Here is an 18,628-nt window from a genome sequence, read left to right as displayed (position 1 = left end):
CACAGCTTTTTCTGTATTGTATCAATCACTACCACCAGCAGCTAATGTGACATCCTCATATCTGACATCAGCAAAGGATAAAGTGAAAAATATGAAATTAACTATGAAAAGCCAAGTATTCCCATTCATTAAGTTCCTTTCCTAAATTTGTCAGGGAATGGCTTTGAAAACTTCACAATGATTCTAGGTTTTATTTCTTGTGTATATTACACTTGTCTAGGACATGCACCAGGAACATGTGGGTGAGCAGGAATGTGTATTTTCTTATTTGTAACTTATTGTTAAGCAATCATGTTTATTTTTGAAGGATGTAAGCTGGAAGAAGGCTGCAGATTTGATATGCTTCTTACTCAAAAGAATGACACACTGCATATTTTAACAAAACTACGCTTAATTCTCTGTGAAGTTTGACAAAATAAATTTGCAGAATCCGAAGAATGCAACTCTGTATCTATTTATATTCAGGAAAAGCCAGTAATTGAAAGTATAATGTTCATGAATCAACTAATAGGTACCATTGGTGTAACAAAATTTAAAAGGCGAATAAACTCAATTGTTCTGACAGAATTCTTCCCTCATAAAAGCTATTAAATATTAACAGAAACAAGCCTGTCCACAGACTAAAAATTAGCATTACCAGTTGAAACATCCTTTAAATTCACTAGTCAGTTACTAATAATCAATGAAATAACAAGACTATAACCAAAATGCTTCAGTACTTCATAATTATAAAATTGGTAATTTCAAATTGGATAACCATAATAAAACATGAAAAATGGGGCATGAATAATCTATTGGTCAGTAAGAGTTACGTTCCCACAAACTGAAAAGATTTCCTGTTGGAAGTTGTGCATGACAAAGCTGCGTATCTATTTTTTAAAAATAGCAACGTGAAATTATGATGAATATCTCACTGGCTGTTCTTGAGAATGAAACTATTTATATTCAGGAAGGAAGGGATCAGATATGGCATGGTCAGAAGCAGAGGGAGTTCCTGATTTTATGGCTCCGATAGACCTGCCTCGAGCAAGCGTCAGCTCTGACAGGAGCATGTGGGCTCCATGTGGCTGATCTTGGACCACGGTGGCTTTTTGGGCTCTGCATGCATTCCTGGGGACTGAGTCTGGGACAGTTCTTCAAAACCTTCCTTGCAGAGGGGTAACCTCATTCCCCTCATGAAACAGTAAGACCAAAATTCAGTGGGAAAAATAGGATAAATTCACCACTGAATTAATTTTTCATAGTTGCTGTAGGTAGGTTCTTTTGTAGGATGGCATGTTGTGACCCTTGGTATATTTTTATGGAAAATCGATACTGGAAACTGCAGCTGTGATGGCTCTGCCAGAAAGCTAAAATCTACTCCTTTCACTGGCATACATTTCAGGCAACACAACATATCTAATAATTTCAGCCTTAATGAAGGCAAACATCTTTCAGATAAAAAAAAATTCACATACATGCAGATTAATAGGATCCTAGATAAATTCCAGCCTCAGTCCACACTTTCATCCTCAGCTTTAGGATGCTTATAATATTAATGACATAATTAGAAGGAGACAGGTGGCAAACCCTGTTATTAAGGTCATCTGACGTTTCCCATAGTCAAGGAAGGCAGCTGCTGAGCCCTGCAGCTGGCTGGCATTGTCCACCCCAGGAACCAGGTGTGTATTGAGCCTGACCAAGCCAAGGAGGAGCAGCCATTTCTTCCATGAGTGGCCATTCAAGGTGGTGATGTACACATAACAACATGAATGCCTAGACTGTAAGGTTTTTCATACCATCTCAATCTTCCTCCTGTGTTCCTTCTAGTCATGCAAAGTTATGTAAATAGAATATGAGTAAATTCAGGGTTTTCACCTTCCAGGCTAATCAGTGGCATTATGGTAGGAATGCAACGTGAGTTATTTCTTGCAGGCTTTTTTTTACTGTTTAAAGGGTGCTGATATAAATGAGACTTCTATTTCACCAAGTTATGAAACAGAATTTTTTTATAGACTGTACCTCCAGAAATAGTTGTAGACAGGCAGACATAGCCAAATAGTAGCTATATGCTGGTCTTGTTGATGCTGCTAGAGAGTGAACTTCTGTTCAGTCACAGTACTAACCTGAGGTGTTAATTCATGCACAACACAAAGAAATTCACAGAAACATGCAAACACTGGAATAACTTCGTATTCAAATCTTTCCTCAAATGTCCTTTGCAGTGGTGCCCACCAACAACAGCTGAGCTGCTGGTGAGCTGAAATAAGGGTTAATCTTGCTGACCTGGGCAGTTTCCTTGAACTCCCCTGGTACTGTAGTCTGCTGTTTCTTGTCTTAAATTGTTATCTGTTATATGGATTGTGGTTTTCCCTCTTTGCTTAGTGTCTGACACAATTTTCTGTTAGTAGAGCTCTTGTGTGCTTATAATAAAATTAAGAACAAATATGATCATCTGGGCATGAAGACCATGCAATAAGCATCTTGTTGTTTACTAAAAGGATCTGTTTTCCAAGAACTCTTATTTCATTTGTTTCAGCAACTGGAAAGTAGGAGTTGAAGGAAGAGAAATGAGATTTAAAGCACTTAACTTACTCCCTGGAGCAATATGATTTATTCATGTCTTTGTCATAGCATGTTTTTGAAATGCAATGGTAAATGACTTATACCTAGCTTTTTCACTGGTAACCTTTAATGCTGCATTTCTTATTTTTGTGATTTCTGACATGCAATTTGAGCCCATCTGTTTTAAATACAGGATATGTGTGCCTAAAGTTAGAACTACGATTTGAGCCTAAACAGCACTATGGAATAGTTTAAAAGCTATTGGTTACTCATAATTATTAAAATTAATGATTAATTTAGTCTTGATAGGTTAGAGCCCCCATATTCAGGTGACTCAACCCTCTAATTCCATAATTTTGAATTAGCTGCTTTAAAAATGGACAAGTACCTCTAGAACTGTTCTTTGAGGTACATTTTAAAGGATCTCATGTTGCTTTGAGGGCCATATTCAAGCTGAGGAAGCAGTGTAGTAATTCTCTGTTAAGAGGAAAAAACTCCAGTTGTGCTCAGTATGGGGCCCCAAGCATTGCACAAGGGAGAAGCAACCACATTTTGCTCAGGAGGAATGATTTCTCTTGTACACAAACAATAAAATCAGCAATTGGTCCAAATCCAGCATTCCAGCACCCACAGGTAGTGGGCCATTCTGTGCTGGAACAGAGCACATGGCTGTCCAGCCATGAACAGTCACTGTCCTATGCTACAGGAGACCAGACTCCCTTTTTCAATACACTTTTGTTACTGCACTGTTAATTCTAGGCAAGCTGTGAAGTATACAAAATTAAATCAAAGATAACTGAGCTATTCTGGGGGAAAAAAACCCTTTAAAATGTTATTTGGTTAGTTGTTTAAGACACTCTGAATTATTTAGTTTGGCAGACTTTCCTAGATTTGTTTTAATTGAGGAAAAAGAATAATGTAAAAAGAGGGATGAAGCCAAGTGAACAACCTTCTTTAAAAAGAAAACAATCTCTAACAGTTAAATTCATTACATTGGGTGTGACCCACCACATAGTTACAACTCCCTCACTAGTTTTCATGGTCATGCATGATGAATTTGTCATAGGATATGATGTGAGCAGCATTCCTTGAAAACAGTGCTTTATCATTCAAACGTCATTGCCTCTAAATAGCTGGTTAGAGCAAATATTTCCATAATATTATAAAGAATATAAAGTTTATTCTAGTATTGAAGGACAAGAGGAAATTTCTGTTTGCGTTTCTTTCAGCTATAAGGACTCCATATTAATAACATGAACCTGAAAAGCAGGAAGGGTATCTTCAGGAGCCAGGAAATTGCAAAGCAAAGCTCTCGCTGCTCTCGTTTGGCACAGTGAGATTAATAACAAACAAAAACGTAGTTTTGTATTAAAGATGTTTATCATAGACCAAATAAGTCAAAGCCCAGGGTTCTGTCAAGCAGTGCCCAACAGTGATTTGGAGGTTATAAATATTTTAAGAAATAGACTAACATCTTGAATGGCAACTTTTAGCTATTTTCTTTGTATCAAAGTTATTCCAGTTAATTTTCAAAGCCTAAGTCAGTCTCACAGACTCAGTACAGATTAACTGTGGCCAAGCTTCCCTTGTAGATCTTAGATGCTGCAGCTGCTTCAAAGCCTAACTTTCCAATTCCTCTAAAATGATGGTAATGCTGCTGAAATTGAAGATGGACAGGAGCCAGATTCCAGCTTGCAGTGCCATTCTGTCACCTGCTCTAGTACAGGAGTCACAAAGAACAATGTGCATCTTTTCTGCTGCACATCACAGGATGCACTCTAGCCTTGCTAATGGGGCAGTATTTCTCATGGACTCCCTGTGTTCATGATTGTAGGGAAATAGTTTGAAGTCCTGCTTCATGGTCTCCCAGATGTCTGGAACACTGTCTGCCAGACATGTTCTGCTGCACTCAGGGTCTCCAGCAGCCACCCTATGGACTGGGTCACTGCCTCAGGTTATACACAAGAACTCAAAATTCTGGAATATATTAAAACTGGATATGAAAATAATTTGGAATTGTTTCCAACATGCCCTAAAGTACTGTACATATGTTAGACTTTTGGATTTAATAATCTCTTCAGGAACCATTTTACCCAAAAATGTCTTTCTCTGACACAATTGGGTGTGTGTGTATGTGTGTTGTAGCTTACCTTGTAACCACTAAGAAATGCAAGTTTATGCTTGATAAGATTGTTTACAGTTCTGCTGTTCACATAACAGCTGCAGCAACAGGCAGAACCAGAAAAAGAGCTCTTACTTCACCCCCTAATTGGCAAGCTTCTACCTAGGTAAGCCGTACCTCTTGAAATATTCTGGATTTTCATGCTTTTCTTGTCTAGTTTTGGTGTTTACATATTAAACTGAGTTGTCAAATGTTTGTTATAGCTTCTTAGAAGCAGTATACATAATGCAAAGGTTGCTTAGGTAACTCCATAATATTTGCCTTGGACTGCTTTCTTGGCATATCCCTGCCCCCAGTATTTTCAGTATTTCTTTACATTAAAGTTCTGAAAGGGTGGATATGTCCTCCTTTTATCAGCAACACAGTAAGAGAGGAATAGATGTCTAATTGAAATGGTAAAGTTGTGTAAAAGCTAAAGACATAAATATATTCACAGGGGATTTGCATATCAGTCTTAACCCTGCTTTGTTTCTCTGTGTGTCGCTTCTTCCATCTGCTCCTTTATGGCTCTTGGCTATGTGTCCAGACCTACCCAGTCCTACTTGTTAGTATTATCGACCCTTATTTTCTTTGTTCTTTTCCCCTTTGATCATTTCCCCTGGTTGTATATCTAGAAATGTTTATTCTTTTCCTCCTATTTTTAGTTCATAAACAAACAGCTAAACAAAGATAGTAAGAACATTCTTCAGAATGTTTACAGGCTTTTTCATAGTTAAGCCCAATATCATGTTTTCACCAATCATATTTTGACCATAATTAAGTTTTGAAAGTCTACTGTAAATTCATTCATTCTATACCAGTCCATACTGTAAAAAAAAAAAGGTAAACATTCAGTAAGTATATATTCCCCCATAATAAACTCCTTAGCAGCTGCATTTCCATAATGCACAAAGAACCTCATTAATTCTGGTTTCTACTAATTCTGTGAGTTCACAGAACCATGAATTTGTCTCATTTGCAGCAAAACTAAACAAAATGTATTGTTTTATGCCAATGAAAAAATTCGATGGAGAACAGCTTTGTGGGTTGAACGTGTGGCTGCTGACACAGTCAAGCACATCCAAGTGTACCCCGGCTAAATTTATCTAGTTTTTCATTTCCTTACTAATATTTATTGTTATTAGCAAGACATGACACTTCGTTACACTTCTTAAGCAAGCTCTGTAAAATTTCTGGAAGATAAGAACATCAAAACAAAGACCTGACAAACACATTCATCCAATCTTGATGGGAAGAACAAACATCTCCTGCTTAAGTTTTCCAGCACAATGCTGAAGGAATTTATTTTTTAGTGTCCTGCTGATGTTAATGCTTTTCAAAGCATTAAGCTTCTGTCTGTAGTTAGTCAGAACAATCTCTCGTATTGCAGTAGTCTGATAAAGAATATGGTTTAAAAATACAGAAAGCTCTGTTAATTGTAACCCAATTAGTCTGAAGGGTAGAAGAAAACAGTTGTCATATAGCAGTAGCAGAACTGATTTGAGTTTCTAACTGTAGTCTGAATAGGTTCAGATCCATACAGTTCAGCTCTGTGACATAAATGCAACAGTAGCTTTATTGGTAACTTGGTGGTAACTGATTCTAATTGCACTAGCTTTAGGGCAAATATGGGCTTTAGGAGGCATTCTTTCAGACATGAAGAGTCTTCAAATCCTGGAAAGTGTGGATACAAATCAGGAGGAGTTAACTCAAAGATCAGATGAAACTTTCTTTCTCAATAGTTGTATGAAATGTTGAGATGTAATGGAAATGCAAATCTGTTTAGGGATTTTGTCCATTATGAAAATCTCTTATGTATTTTGCCAAAATATTTTTATTTTATTTGTGTAGGTTTGCCTACAAGTCTGCATATGCTGTTTATCAGATTCACTATTTATTATTTACAGCACTGTGAACAGGAACTATTTCTTTCCAGCACATTTCAGTCTTCACATAGAGGCACCACTTTGAGGCAGACGTATTCTGAAGTGGACTTCTGACACTTTGTAAACCTTGTCTTTTGTTCTTTCAGACATGCTGTCTATTGTAGCAATAGCTCTTTAAAGAATAGTTCCTTAATTCATCAAAAAGCAAACACCCCTGGTTTCATATAAGAAACAAAGCATTTATCACAAGATAATCTTCAATTGCTATAGTACTTTGCCAGATTTCAATTAGTGATTATTTTATAGGAGCCTTCTTAACACCAGATTCCTAAGAATTGTCCTATCAGTGCTAATGTAAGTGCATTAACAGGATGCACCTTAAAACTTGTCCACATTGGACACCGAACTCCCTGTGTAGACATACCCATAACTGCTCCCTGGATTCATCTGTTGTGACCAGAACTGTCCATGACCACATTCTAATAGTAGTGTACCAACCTGTAATGTTTCATACTTGGCTGGTAAGAGCCCCTCAGGTACCACTAAGAATATTTCACTATTCCTAGGTCTCCCCTCAAAGCAACTTTTTCTTCCTTTAATATTTTCTAGTATAGGAATGGTGGAATTCTACCAGCTGTGTATTTGACAGATTGATACTAGAAATTATAACCAGCTTTCAATTTTAAGAAAGTGAAAAGCTCTATTTTTATCCACAGTGGGCAGAGAGGCTGTTGGCATTTTAAACAAAAGACAGGATACAAAAAGGATGGAGCAAGTCCAAGTTTGAACTTCTAACATGAGAACGTAAAAGTAGGCAATGATCAGAGCAAGACAATAAAAAAACAAGCTCCTTCTCATCTGAGAGGCTGTGAGGCAGTGAAAGTAAAATATTATTAATAATTTTAACAGAATTTGAAGTGGGTGGCAGGAAGCTGCATTGTTCCTGGTACCTGATCTGTTTACCTCCAACTGCACAGAGAGCACAGGCAACATGGGCATGGGCTGGGGGCAATAGGAAGACAGAGCTTGCCCCAGCACGTGCACAGTGCTGGGAAGGAGCAGCAACTCCTGAAGACAGCAAGAATGTGAAGTATGACTACTGAAGTGTTGGAAATTTCTTTTTCTTCTTCCCTGGAGTATAAGAAAATCCTGTTAAAATGGCAGTTTGAACCACACCACCTTAATATTACCCTTAATCCAGGCCAGGCCCCTTGGCCAGCGCTGATCAAGCCTTTCCACATCCCGACCGTACCTATACCCGCACAGGTTCCATCTGCACCCTGCACCTTCCCATCCCGCATCTTCCCTCCCGCACCCCACTGCCCGCACCCTCCATCCCGCGCCCCACATCCCGCACCCTCCACTTTCCCTCCCGCACCCCACAGCCCGCACCCCTCACCCGCCGCAGCCGCGCTCGCCCCGGCGCGGCCCCGCCCCGCCGCAGCCCCCCGGCCGGGCGCGCGCAGGAACATGGCCGGGCAGGGCGGGAGCAGCGCTGGAGGCCGCGGCGTTGTGGTAAATGCGGAGCGCGGCCCAGCCCACCCTGGCAGCTCGCCCCTCGCCGACCGCGGTGCTTCCCCGGTTCCCGGCCCGCTTCCCCGCTACCCCTCGGCGCTCTGTGCTGAACCTCCGCGCCTTTCCCTTCCCCGGCTTGCTCCGGGCCCCCGGCTGGCGCTAGGGCCGCGTCCCCTCACGCTGCGCCGGTCCCGCCGCGCCCGCCGGTCCCGCTGCCCTGCCGGGGAGGGACGGGCGTGTTGGGCTGAGCCGCGCCTTTGGCTTCCGCCTTGAAAGCACGGTCCGGTACCGCCCCGAGCGGCTCCTGTGGCCGCGGCTGTGCTTCCCCACGCTCCCTGAGTACCGGGGATGAGGATCCGCCGGTATCCCGAGGTGTCTTTCTCCCACCGGAACGCTGAGGGGCTCCTGGGGGTTTGCGGGCGCCGTGAAAGAGGGTTGGGCTGTTCTTGTTTTTCTGGGGTGGAAAACAACCCGAACCTTGGCAGTGCGTTTGGAGTGCCTGTAGGGATGGATAAATGGTGCAAAAATGAATGAATGTGATCCTTATTCTGATAGACACACCAGATTCTCCTGTGAAGCAAATGCCATCACTGCCACCACCTTAGGTATGTTCTTATTTTAATGTGGCATTAGGATTTTAACAGAAAGTTCATGGGTCAGCTGCCCAGATCATGGCCCAGGGCTCTCTGCGTAGGCTGTGGTTGCACTGTCCACTCCAGCGTCCCCTCATTCTTCTTCTGAAGGACCTGTCTCTGTGTGTTCGAGGTCTGTCTGGAAACACCACACATCAACCACTCTCCTGACACCTGTGTAATAAATGTCATTCCTTAAGTGGGTGACTGCATATCACCAGAGCAACACGAGGTTATTGCAAAGAAGGAGGTGAATGTGCGTGACCATGTTCTGCTGCACTGGTTTAATTTTTTCTGCTCAACTCCCCAAAAACCCAACCAGCAGTGAGTCCACTGCAGCATCATTTAAGTTACAGAAGCTGCACTTTGTTTCTTGCTTGTTTGGAGGTGAGGACTGAGCTCACACCTCACCTGTGCTCACTTTGCCAGATGAGAAAATGAGCAATGTTCTTCTAAGGGTGTTGCAATTGAATGTCTTCAGCTTCTCTCTTAGGCCTTGAGGGAACACTTTTGGATATTGCCATGTATTTGTAGTCCTTTCTATATTCATTCACATCAACTTTTGTAAAGACTTATTGAAGAATATCTGCTGGGCTATTCAAACATGCAAAGCCTGAACTTTAGAAGTGCCTGTTTAAAAGAAAGAAGAGTATGAAATAGGCTTATTATATCAGACAAATAATTAATTTGAAAGAACATGTGAATTTCATCTTATTTATGAAATGCCAGCGAGCACTTGTGAACAAGAACTTCAATATTATTGTAGAGTTACACTGTTTATGTTCTGCTGTTCAAGAGAACCCGAAGGATAAATGAGAGAATCAAAATTTCATCCTGATCCTGTTTTATAAAGGACTTACTGTAACCCAAGTAAAAGTTATTGGTTTATATGAGTTCTGAAGCAATTTCTATCCATTTAATTTGATCTTCTGCATCACACTGAAACCATTCAATTCGACAAGAATGCAGAAGTAAACAACACTGACAGGGATTGCTAGTGGGTGTTTGTAATACTTAATGAAATTGTTTCAGTTTGCATTAAAATGCTTTGAACAAACTGTTCATTGCTACAAAATCTTTAAAAAGCTTCAGCCTCTCCACACACTGAAAAAGTGGATGGGAAAATAGTCTTTCCAGGCCGACTAGCAGTGTTTTTGGAGCAAGATTTGCCTCTAATTAGAAATCTCGCCAAGGAGGATATTTATAATCTCCTGTTTCTATGGAAATGAGGAACACAACTAAGTAACTTTTTTTCTTTTGTGTAGTTTCAAGGCTTGTGTAAGTCAGGGGAAAAGCTTTCATTGATTCCAGTGATCTCCCAGTCATGCCCTTCATGGGCAAATATTCAGTAGCAGTTGCCAACAAATAACTTTTTTTATGCAGAAATTTTTGGGTAGATTTAAGAAAACATAACAGTCAAGGTGTCTGTAGCTATCAATGAATATACAAAAAAAAGGCCCCCAAGCAACCCAAAATCCACAAGGAAGAACAGTGTTTCAGTACAACATGAGCCAGAGCTGTGTCTGAGTTAAAGAAGTGGGGATGTGGGGGATGTGGAGGATGTGGAGGATCAGCTCAACATCAAATATGTTATCTTAGCCAGAATTGTGAGAAACCGTTTATTGCTCTACTGTAGAATGGTAAGTGTAGGCTGGTTTCAGTGATGGCTCTTTAAAGACTATCTGTAGCAAAAATGCCATTAAGACATGCACTGCACAGTGGCAGGTTTCTCCTTGTACTCAAGATTCTTTAGCCAAGCTATGTGTGACCTCAGGAATATGATTTTAAGGAAAATAGTAAGTGGTTTTTTTTATCCTGAACCAGTATTGAAGCAAAGCTTTGTAATGATTTCAAGATACCTCGTGAACCTGCAGGTCTTGTCTTTCATAAGGAATAGGGAAAACTTTTATTTTGGAGTTTGTTTAGTTTTTGTACTGGTGACTTTGCATTTCATAGCTTTCTGAAGCCTTCAACTGTTGGCTGATGTTTGACCTTCTTAAGCTCTACCACCATTGTATGTTTTGAGATCTAATCTCTGTATTCTGATACTTAAAAAAACCCAGTGTATATTAAGTCTGTAAAATATTGTTTCTGTAAATATACGGATTTACAAACTAGTTTTATAGTGACGTGAGATGCAAACATTTTGGAATCACTTATCTTTGATGGCATCTAAATTAAGAACCTCACCTTTGGCAAGAAGTACAGCTTTTCACAGATTTGTACAGATATCATCCATGAACCACATAGATTATTCTCTACATGTGATGTTTCATCTGTAGAATACTTAGCTATTTGTTTATGACTTTAAGTAATTTTAAACTAGAAATACACAAATTTAATATAGAATTTTATGACTTCTAATTCTGCCATCCATTCTTCCATTGGAGAATCCCTTCTTACTGGCAATATTATATTTGCACTTTGAGTTTGAAAGTGCTTAGAAATTTATTTTAGCCACTAGTTTAGTATTAAATATTTCCTTTGTCTATCTAGTTGTTTGTAATTTCAAGTGACATTTCCCACACTCTATGGGGAAAAAGCTGTAGCATTTGATTTCTGAGTTATACTGAGGAGCAAAATAATTAATGGGAAAAGCAAAATAGTAAATTGTAACTGGAAGAAAGTGTGATACACAAATTAATCCAATAGAATGTGTACTAGAATGCTGATTTTGTATCAGTTACATAATGTGAAACACCATGAAGTGTTCTTGACAGTACTATTTGATATTCAGATTTCAGACAATTGGCCTGGATACAGTCTGGATTTATTTACTTATCCTCAGCACTACTATGGAGACCTGGAATATGTGCTCATTCCACATGGCATTATTGTTGACAGGTATGTGTAGCTTGAATGTTACTAAATAAATTGGTTGGTCAGTAGTATTGTTCTTTATTATAAAGGCTGTCATCCATATAAAGTGCATGTATGATCTTTGTCTTAAAATATTATAAGTTAAAAACTTGGATATTTTTATTTAGAAATTTAAATTAATACATTTTTGTCTGTGCTGGATGGAGTACCTACACTTTTAACATACATAAACATACAACATAAAGTAGTCTTTGGAATTCCTGGAAATTTCAGCTGCAAACAATCTGAGGAACAATATAAAAAACAAAAATTCATCAAAGAAATGTTTCTTAATGAGGGGTTTTCCCCATTTTCAGATTTCATAAAAGTTGATGAAAGACTATTTTATTAATCTTCAGTAAAGTAAGTGATGCTCATTTTTACAACACTAAAAGGTATTTCACATCAAATGAGATGATCTAATATTTCCAATATCTTCTATTTCTCATATCAAAAATATATGAGATTTTATATGATATCTCATATCAAAAATATTTTATAAAAATATAATTATTGCTATATGGAATTTACTAGAGCATTAAAAATAAAAGATGTGGAAATGAAGCAACAGCTGTTTCTCATACTTAATATATTATCTTCAGTCTAGGGCTTATTCTTCTCTGCTCCATGAACAGATTTCAGCCCATGTGCTTATGCAGAGGCAAATTGATTTCTGTATTACAGTTGGTAGAGAAAGAAAAAATCAGCCAAATCTGAAAAATGTAATAATAAAAGACATGGGATAAATTATAGGATTATTTAATAAATTGTATCCTGTCTACAAGTCTACTCTCATTAAAACTACTAATCTAATTCAGAGAGCTATCAAAGAATTTTCCAGTGTATTTACAGAATGTAATGCACTGAGCTGTTTTTCCTCAAAACATCAAATGTTTTCTGTTGATACTGCATTACATCTAGAAATGACCCAGTTATTATTATTATTATTAATAGGGTTATTATAGGTCTAGAAATGCTAATTTAAAAGTTAATATTTATTATTTATATTTATTTTAAATATTAATCTTTATTATATTTATCTTGAAAATATATGTAGCACTGCGGGGCAGAAATGTGTATCTTTTGTTTCCAGTCATCTGCCATATTGTGTTTGCAATGCAGAATTGTCAAAGAGAGGATAGGTTTGGTTGGGAACCCCACAATTCCATGTTCATTGGAGCATTTGCCTGATTATTTGCCTGTGTGTGACTTTGAACAAGTCACTGAAGCTCTTTGCAGTCCTCTCTTCTGCTGTATAAAACAGTGAGCTGAACAGAATACTGATAGTATACGCTCTTTATAAGCTTTTCACCGATGCTCTATTGCTTTCTAGTTTTTATGTATATTTTTATTAAATTGTAGGGGTAGCATCTTCCAAAGCAAATCAGCACAAAATTTTCAAATATTCTTCCCCATCTTTCACTTAATTTGTTGTTCTTATGCAGTAACTAACATAACAAGTTAGGGCTTTGTTCAGGTATATTTTATTCTGATAATGCCTGTGAGGTAAAATGGAAGGCTAGCTCACATTGTTGTGTCTCGAGTCTCTGACATATTTATGAGTCAAAAATACGCAGAGATGTGTAGGTTCTGTTTGTATAGATGGGGAATTTATGCATTTAAGGTTAACCCCATTCATGTGCTTTGCATGTTGCATCCATCACTCTGTATCTGCTGTCTGTGAGCTGGATCCAAACCCAGTCAAGCACTGGAATGGACTGTCCTGAAAGATGGTAGAGTCACCATTCCTGGAGGTGTTCAAGCAATGGCTGGACCTGGCGCTTACTGTGGTCTAGCTGACTTTGTGGTGATCAGCCAAAGGCTGGACTCGATGATCTTGAAGGTCTTTTCCATCCTAAATCACTCTGTGATTCTGTGAAGTCAGGATACTTAAGCAATGCCAGTCAAGCTTTGTACTCACCATAGTGTTTGTAAACTGTACCATGAACTTAAAGCATCTGCATCTAAAGTTATTTTATCCCTAATTTTTTTTTGCCCAGGACAGAACGACTGGCAAAAGATATTATGCAAGATATTGGAGACAATGATATTGTGGTTCTCTGTGTCCTCAAAGGTGGCTACAAGTTCTGTGCTGATCTTGTGGAGCACTTTAAAAATCTTAGCAGAAATTCAGAAAGGTTCATCTCCATGAAAGTCGATTTTGTTAGACTGAAAAGTTACCACGTAAGTCAACAACTGATTTATGTAGATTCTGGTTGAGTGTCATAATAAATAGTTGACTTTTGCATGTGCGATCTCCACCTCCAATTATAAGGAAAACTATGTGAAAAGTATTTTTGTTTGAAAAACCTCTGAGGTTTTCTTAAAAACTCATATTCCTTATACTTTGTTGATAGTATGAATAAGGATATGAAGCATCCTTGAGCTCTGTTGTTTTATTTAGTCTGTCTTTTACTTCTGGACAGAGACGTATTCAAATTTCATTCATGTAAAATGTTGGCATCTTGTTTGTTCACAAAATCCTCAGCAGTTCTGTCAAGTTAATTTCATGTTACTGCATTTTCCACCCCCGCATATTTTGGCATAACTGCAAGGTGGTAAATATATGTCTCCTTCTAAATTTTTAATGCTAAGTAAATGAAATGCTTTCGTCTTCATAGCATGCATTTTATATAGTAGCAAAATATACCACCAGATGATGATAGTGTTCTACAAGAAAATGAAACAAGCTATTCAATCAAATCCAGTGTTGAAGTAATCATCAAGCCCTCCTGTTATCTTCAGAAGAAATTATGCAATAATGATTCATCTGTGTCACTGAAGATACGGTAATGAGATGACCAGCATTTTTTTGAATCTCTAACTGAAAGTTCTTATTGTAGCAGTTATAAATTTATATTCTACCTTGCAGTGCATGTTCCATAGTGAGGGAGCATTTCTATAAGTAATTTGTTGTAGAAATGTCTGAGGAAGTACACTAATAAATAGAGTGATAATATGGTGTTTTGCAGAAAAGCAGCTTGCTATATCCAGTAGTTCCCACAATAACTCTCCCACAACCACTTTCCACAGGTTGTTGGCTGGCGTTTTCTTCTGACCCCAGTGACTATAAACTGTTCCTAACTTTCACAGATCTGGTCTGACTTTTTTTCAGTGTGGAAAAAAGTGAATGAGAACCTTTTATAGCCATTTGGTTAGGATTTGGTCCTGGGACTTCTGTTTCAAGAATTAGTTAGTTCTATGAAGCACTTGTGAAATACTAATATTATATAATTTCTATCAGTATTAGAAATATTAGTATTAGCAGTATTACAGAAATAATAATTTATAATGTTTATTTCACATAATGGCACATGGAAATTTTACTAAATTTTTTTTTGCATAGTTATAATAGCACTTCAGTAACACTGCTGAGCAAGTAGTGGAATTACTTAAACTGGGTTTTGTTTTGCATCTGGCCTATAGCTAATGCACGTGATTTTCCTACAGAGTTATCTCTTATCCAGTATGAAGATATCGTGGTTGTAAAATTTCTTTCCTCGGGGTCAAATCTTATTAGCCATACTAACCCATAACCAATGAGTGGCAGAAGATGTGTACTGCAAAAATGTGGAAATTTTCACATCTTTAGCTTAGGAAATAATGTAAAAGCATGTTCATCAAGCTGAAACAGCACTAAGAATTTTATTATGTGAGGGTGCAGTTACCAATAGTAAGTCCTAGATGATCTTAGCATTTAGTAGCTGTGCATATTTTGGTCATAGCCTCATGCTGTATCAGAAAGATACCATCTTCCCAATAACTAGTGCCTGCATCTGCTTTTTTGAAAATATATTCTTTTTTCTTATATGTACTTCCAAACAGGTGTCATGTATTTAGAGACTGAAGCTGTCCTTGATTTAGTGCTTGGATTTAGTGTTTGATACCTGTTTGATCTTGAGAAGCTGAATGACACTGCAGCAGAAATTTGAAATGACATTAATATTGGTAGATGCAGTCCATGAGATATGCATAAATATAATGCTGACTAAAGCACCAGTACCACTACCTGCCATCCTTTGCACCTGAGTTACTGTCGTGTCCTGTGCAATTGCAGGTTTTGGAGAATGTCCCCTTGTCAGCTTAGCTGGGCTGAAATCACTTCAGGAACTCACTGTACCTGGTCTGAGTGACTCTTTATTCCAGCCTTATATGAAACTCCCAAATCTCCATGACAGTTTATTCTGTAATAACATATTTTCCCAGTGTTTTACACTTTAATCGGAGACAACAATAACAGCTTATCTAGAGATAAGACCCTACTTAAAATCTTGGAGCATCAACAGTTCCACACCTTTGCTTTCCTCTGTGTTTTCCGTTCCACTTTCTAGTAAGACTTATTACTGCTCTGTCTTTTTATCCCTTTTTCATTTTACAGACACCATTCTTCTCACATTATTTATCCTGCATCCTTTTACTAACTGTTCTCTCTTTCTCTCCTGAAGGGAGTCCTGCTGGTCTCAATATGCTTCCTTCAGACATGTCTCCCTTCCCCCCTCAAGCTGTTTAAATCCAGCAACTAATTTCAGCTCAAACTCATGGGATTTTTGTATTGTCTCATTCCAGCTTCACTATTGAAAGGTTAGTTGATTTTTAGGGGTTGTAATTCGAAGTGGGATTTCTTGGTTTAATAGAATAGCAAAAATGGGCTGTAATTGTGACCCAGAGTCAGATCTTGGCATCAGTGAAAGTACCCCTTAATTGCCAAGTATCAGTGGAAAATGTTGTACTTTGCTGTTTGGCATGCAGACATGATTACAGGAAAAGGAGATTGCAAATATGACCAGTTTTATATGGCACTTCGTTTTTCAAACCTGTCATAATATTACAGAATTTAGACTTTAGAATTTATACTTAATTAGTATGTTAGGATTTCTTTCATATTAAGTAGATGAAAGCTGGGCATGTATCTTCTTTGTTAGATTTCTTCATGCAAATGAATTGGTTGAAAAAAAAAAGCATAGTACATTTAGGTTCTCTGGATATTAATGAGTGGCTACTTGTACTGCCATAATCAGGATGGTTTTATCTGGTTTGTAAAGTATTGTCATATGTACCTGAACATTTTTACATTTTTATGAGAAACTTTCCTGTATTTTACAAGGAGTAGTTTAAAAGAAAGCACCAAGATGGGAGTTAGAAAATAAGATTTCATGAGTAAACAGATAGGAAGCATCATGTAGAATTAATGATAAAAGTCAGGAAGTAGATGGAGAGGAAAATCAAATCAATTTTCCAGATGGAAATCTGAATGAAAAGCAGCAGCTCTGAGTTTTAAAAGGCAGAGAAGAGAAAAAGCACACTTTTTGGAATGAACTCAAGAGCAGCAAGGCAAGAAGGATAGTGGGTAGAGCAAGAAGCACTACAATAGTCATCATGTGAAATATGATGAATATATCAAAAGATGTATACCAAGTTTTAGGGGAAAACACTGTATTCTGGAAACACTGACATGAGATCTGAGAGAATTTGGCAGCTTTTTAGATATTAAGTTCTAAGATACTGGATTTTATTATAAGTCAGGAACAGTGGAATTGACTGCAGAGATTTTTGAATTTAAAACTGGATGAATAAAATTTACTATTCAATTTTTACCATGCTGATTGTTTTCCCCGAGTGATTGTTCCTCCACAGGAAATCGGAGTTCTGAAGTTGAAAACAGGTGAGGATTTCAGATTGAAAAGAGAATTCAAAATTATTTCCAGAAGCGTGGTATGTTGAAGTCAAAGATGAAAAGTAATGATGGAAGATGTTGAGCTGGGGAATGTCATCTAAAGAGAATGTAACCCTAGCTGGAGAGATGGTGGATCCAGAAATCCTGTAATACATTTGTGATATTGATAACTGTAGGAGATTAAAGAGCTGATTAAGAAGGTGTTTTACTAGGGTGTTTTGAATTAAATGATAGGACTAGACACGAAAGAATGGTTGAGGATGAGCCAAAGGAGAGAATGAACAGAAAAATAGAAGGATGTGGATGTCATGAAGGGAAGGGCTGAATAGCATATGTTTTAGTAAAAACACATAGTATGAGAAGTGTAGTAGCAGAGCAGACTGTTTGTAAACAATAATTAGAGCTTCTCCTTGTTCAGTGTGGAAGAGAAAATTTAGGACAAGCTGAAAAGGTAAAGGTTGTATTACAGCTTCAGACAGAAGAGGATGTTCTGGCTTAGCAAGTCTAATCTGCAACGAAGAGATGAAACAATATCACCTAATCCTGTTCTACGGCTATGCCAAATGTGACCTTTAAGCCAAAGCTCAATTTTAAAATGGAATTGAGAAAATTAAGAAGTAGAAGAAGTATGCAGACTTTCTTGAAAAGTTCTCAACAGCCTCTCAATAGAAGAGAAGGTAAATGCATGTGAATTAAGACTTCTTTAGTGGATAGATGATGAAAGCTAAAAAGATAAGGAATCATGGTAAGAGTCATTGTTGAAACTGGTGATGGGGACTAATGGAAGGAGGAGAAACACTACACACTTTCATTAGGCAGAGCAGTATGCTTTTTACATGCATTGCTACCTGTTCTTGTAAAATGCATGTATTCCCATATGGTTATCCATAGATATCTATCTATTTCTCTTAATTACTGTTTGTTATATGATAGATACGATAGTAAAGCTCACATCTTGGGGAAGGACAAGAGAATCGTGGTGGCATAACCTTTTTTGACTGAAAACCATGGAGAAATAAAGTAGGAATGAGATTGTTACTTTTCCTTAAGTCTTTTGTGATTTGTTTGGTTATGTGTGTGGACTAAAGTGGCAGAAGAACAGTGATCTCTGTTATTTTGAAATGACATTATTATAACAAACTCTGTTATTTTGAATAACTTTGGGTCCCCACCTGGAGTACTGCATCCAGCTCTGGAGTCCTCTGTACAGCAAAGACAAGGATCTGTTGGAGGGGGTCTGGAGGAGGCTACATACATGACCACAGGTCTGGAGCACCTCTCCTAGGAAGACAGACTGATTCAGTTGAGGTTGTTCAGCCTGGAGAAGAGAAGGCGTTGGGGAGACCTTAGAGCAGAC

General features: G+C 38.0%; 1 protein-coding gene across 9 annotated transcripts in view; it reads left to right on the top strand.

Annotated features, from left to right (window-relative positions):
* Nucleotides 1–2,614: 2,614 nt before the first annotated feature.
* Nucleotides 2,615–18,628, top strand: part of PRTFDC1 (phosphoribosyl transferase domain containing 1) — a 47,656-nt gene continuing 31,642 nt past the window's right edge. For 4 of the 9 annotated variants that reach the window (XR_015278903.1, XM_086861288.1, XM_086861278.1 and 1 more), the window contains exons 1-3: nucleotides 2,615–8,106; nucleotides 11,476–11,582; nucleotides 13,598–13,781. Coding sequence is in view for 5 of the 9 variants with exons in the window: in XM_086861288.1 (XP_086717414.1) it covers nucleotides 7,684–8,106; nucleotides 11,476–11,582; nucleotides 13,598–13,781 (714 nt within the window). In the remaining 4 variants the exon portion in view is untranslated. Of the gene's footprint in view, nucleotides 8,107–8,420; nucleotides 8,479–11,475; nucleotides 11,583–13,597; nucleotides 13,782–14,218; nucleotides 14,690–16,042; nucleotides 16,179–18,628 lie in introns of those variants that run through there. The other 5 variants (XR_015278900.1, XR_015278901.1, XR_015278902.1 and 2 more) reach the window with 3 other exon arrangements.

Source organism: Cyanistes caeruleus, chromosome 1 (genome assembly GCF_971803275.1).
Source record: "Cyanistes caeruleus chromosome 1, bCyaCae1.hap1.1, whole genome shotgun sequence".
Classification (NCBI taxonomy): domain Eukaryota; kingdom Metazoa; phylum Chordata; class Aves; order Passeriformes; family Paridae; genus Cyanistes; species Cyanistes caeruleus.
Note: the sequence above shows the minus strand (reverse complement) of the source record. Positions and strands in the feature narration are given on the sequence as shown.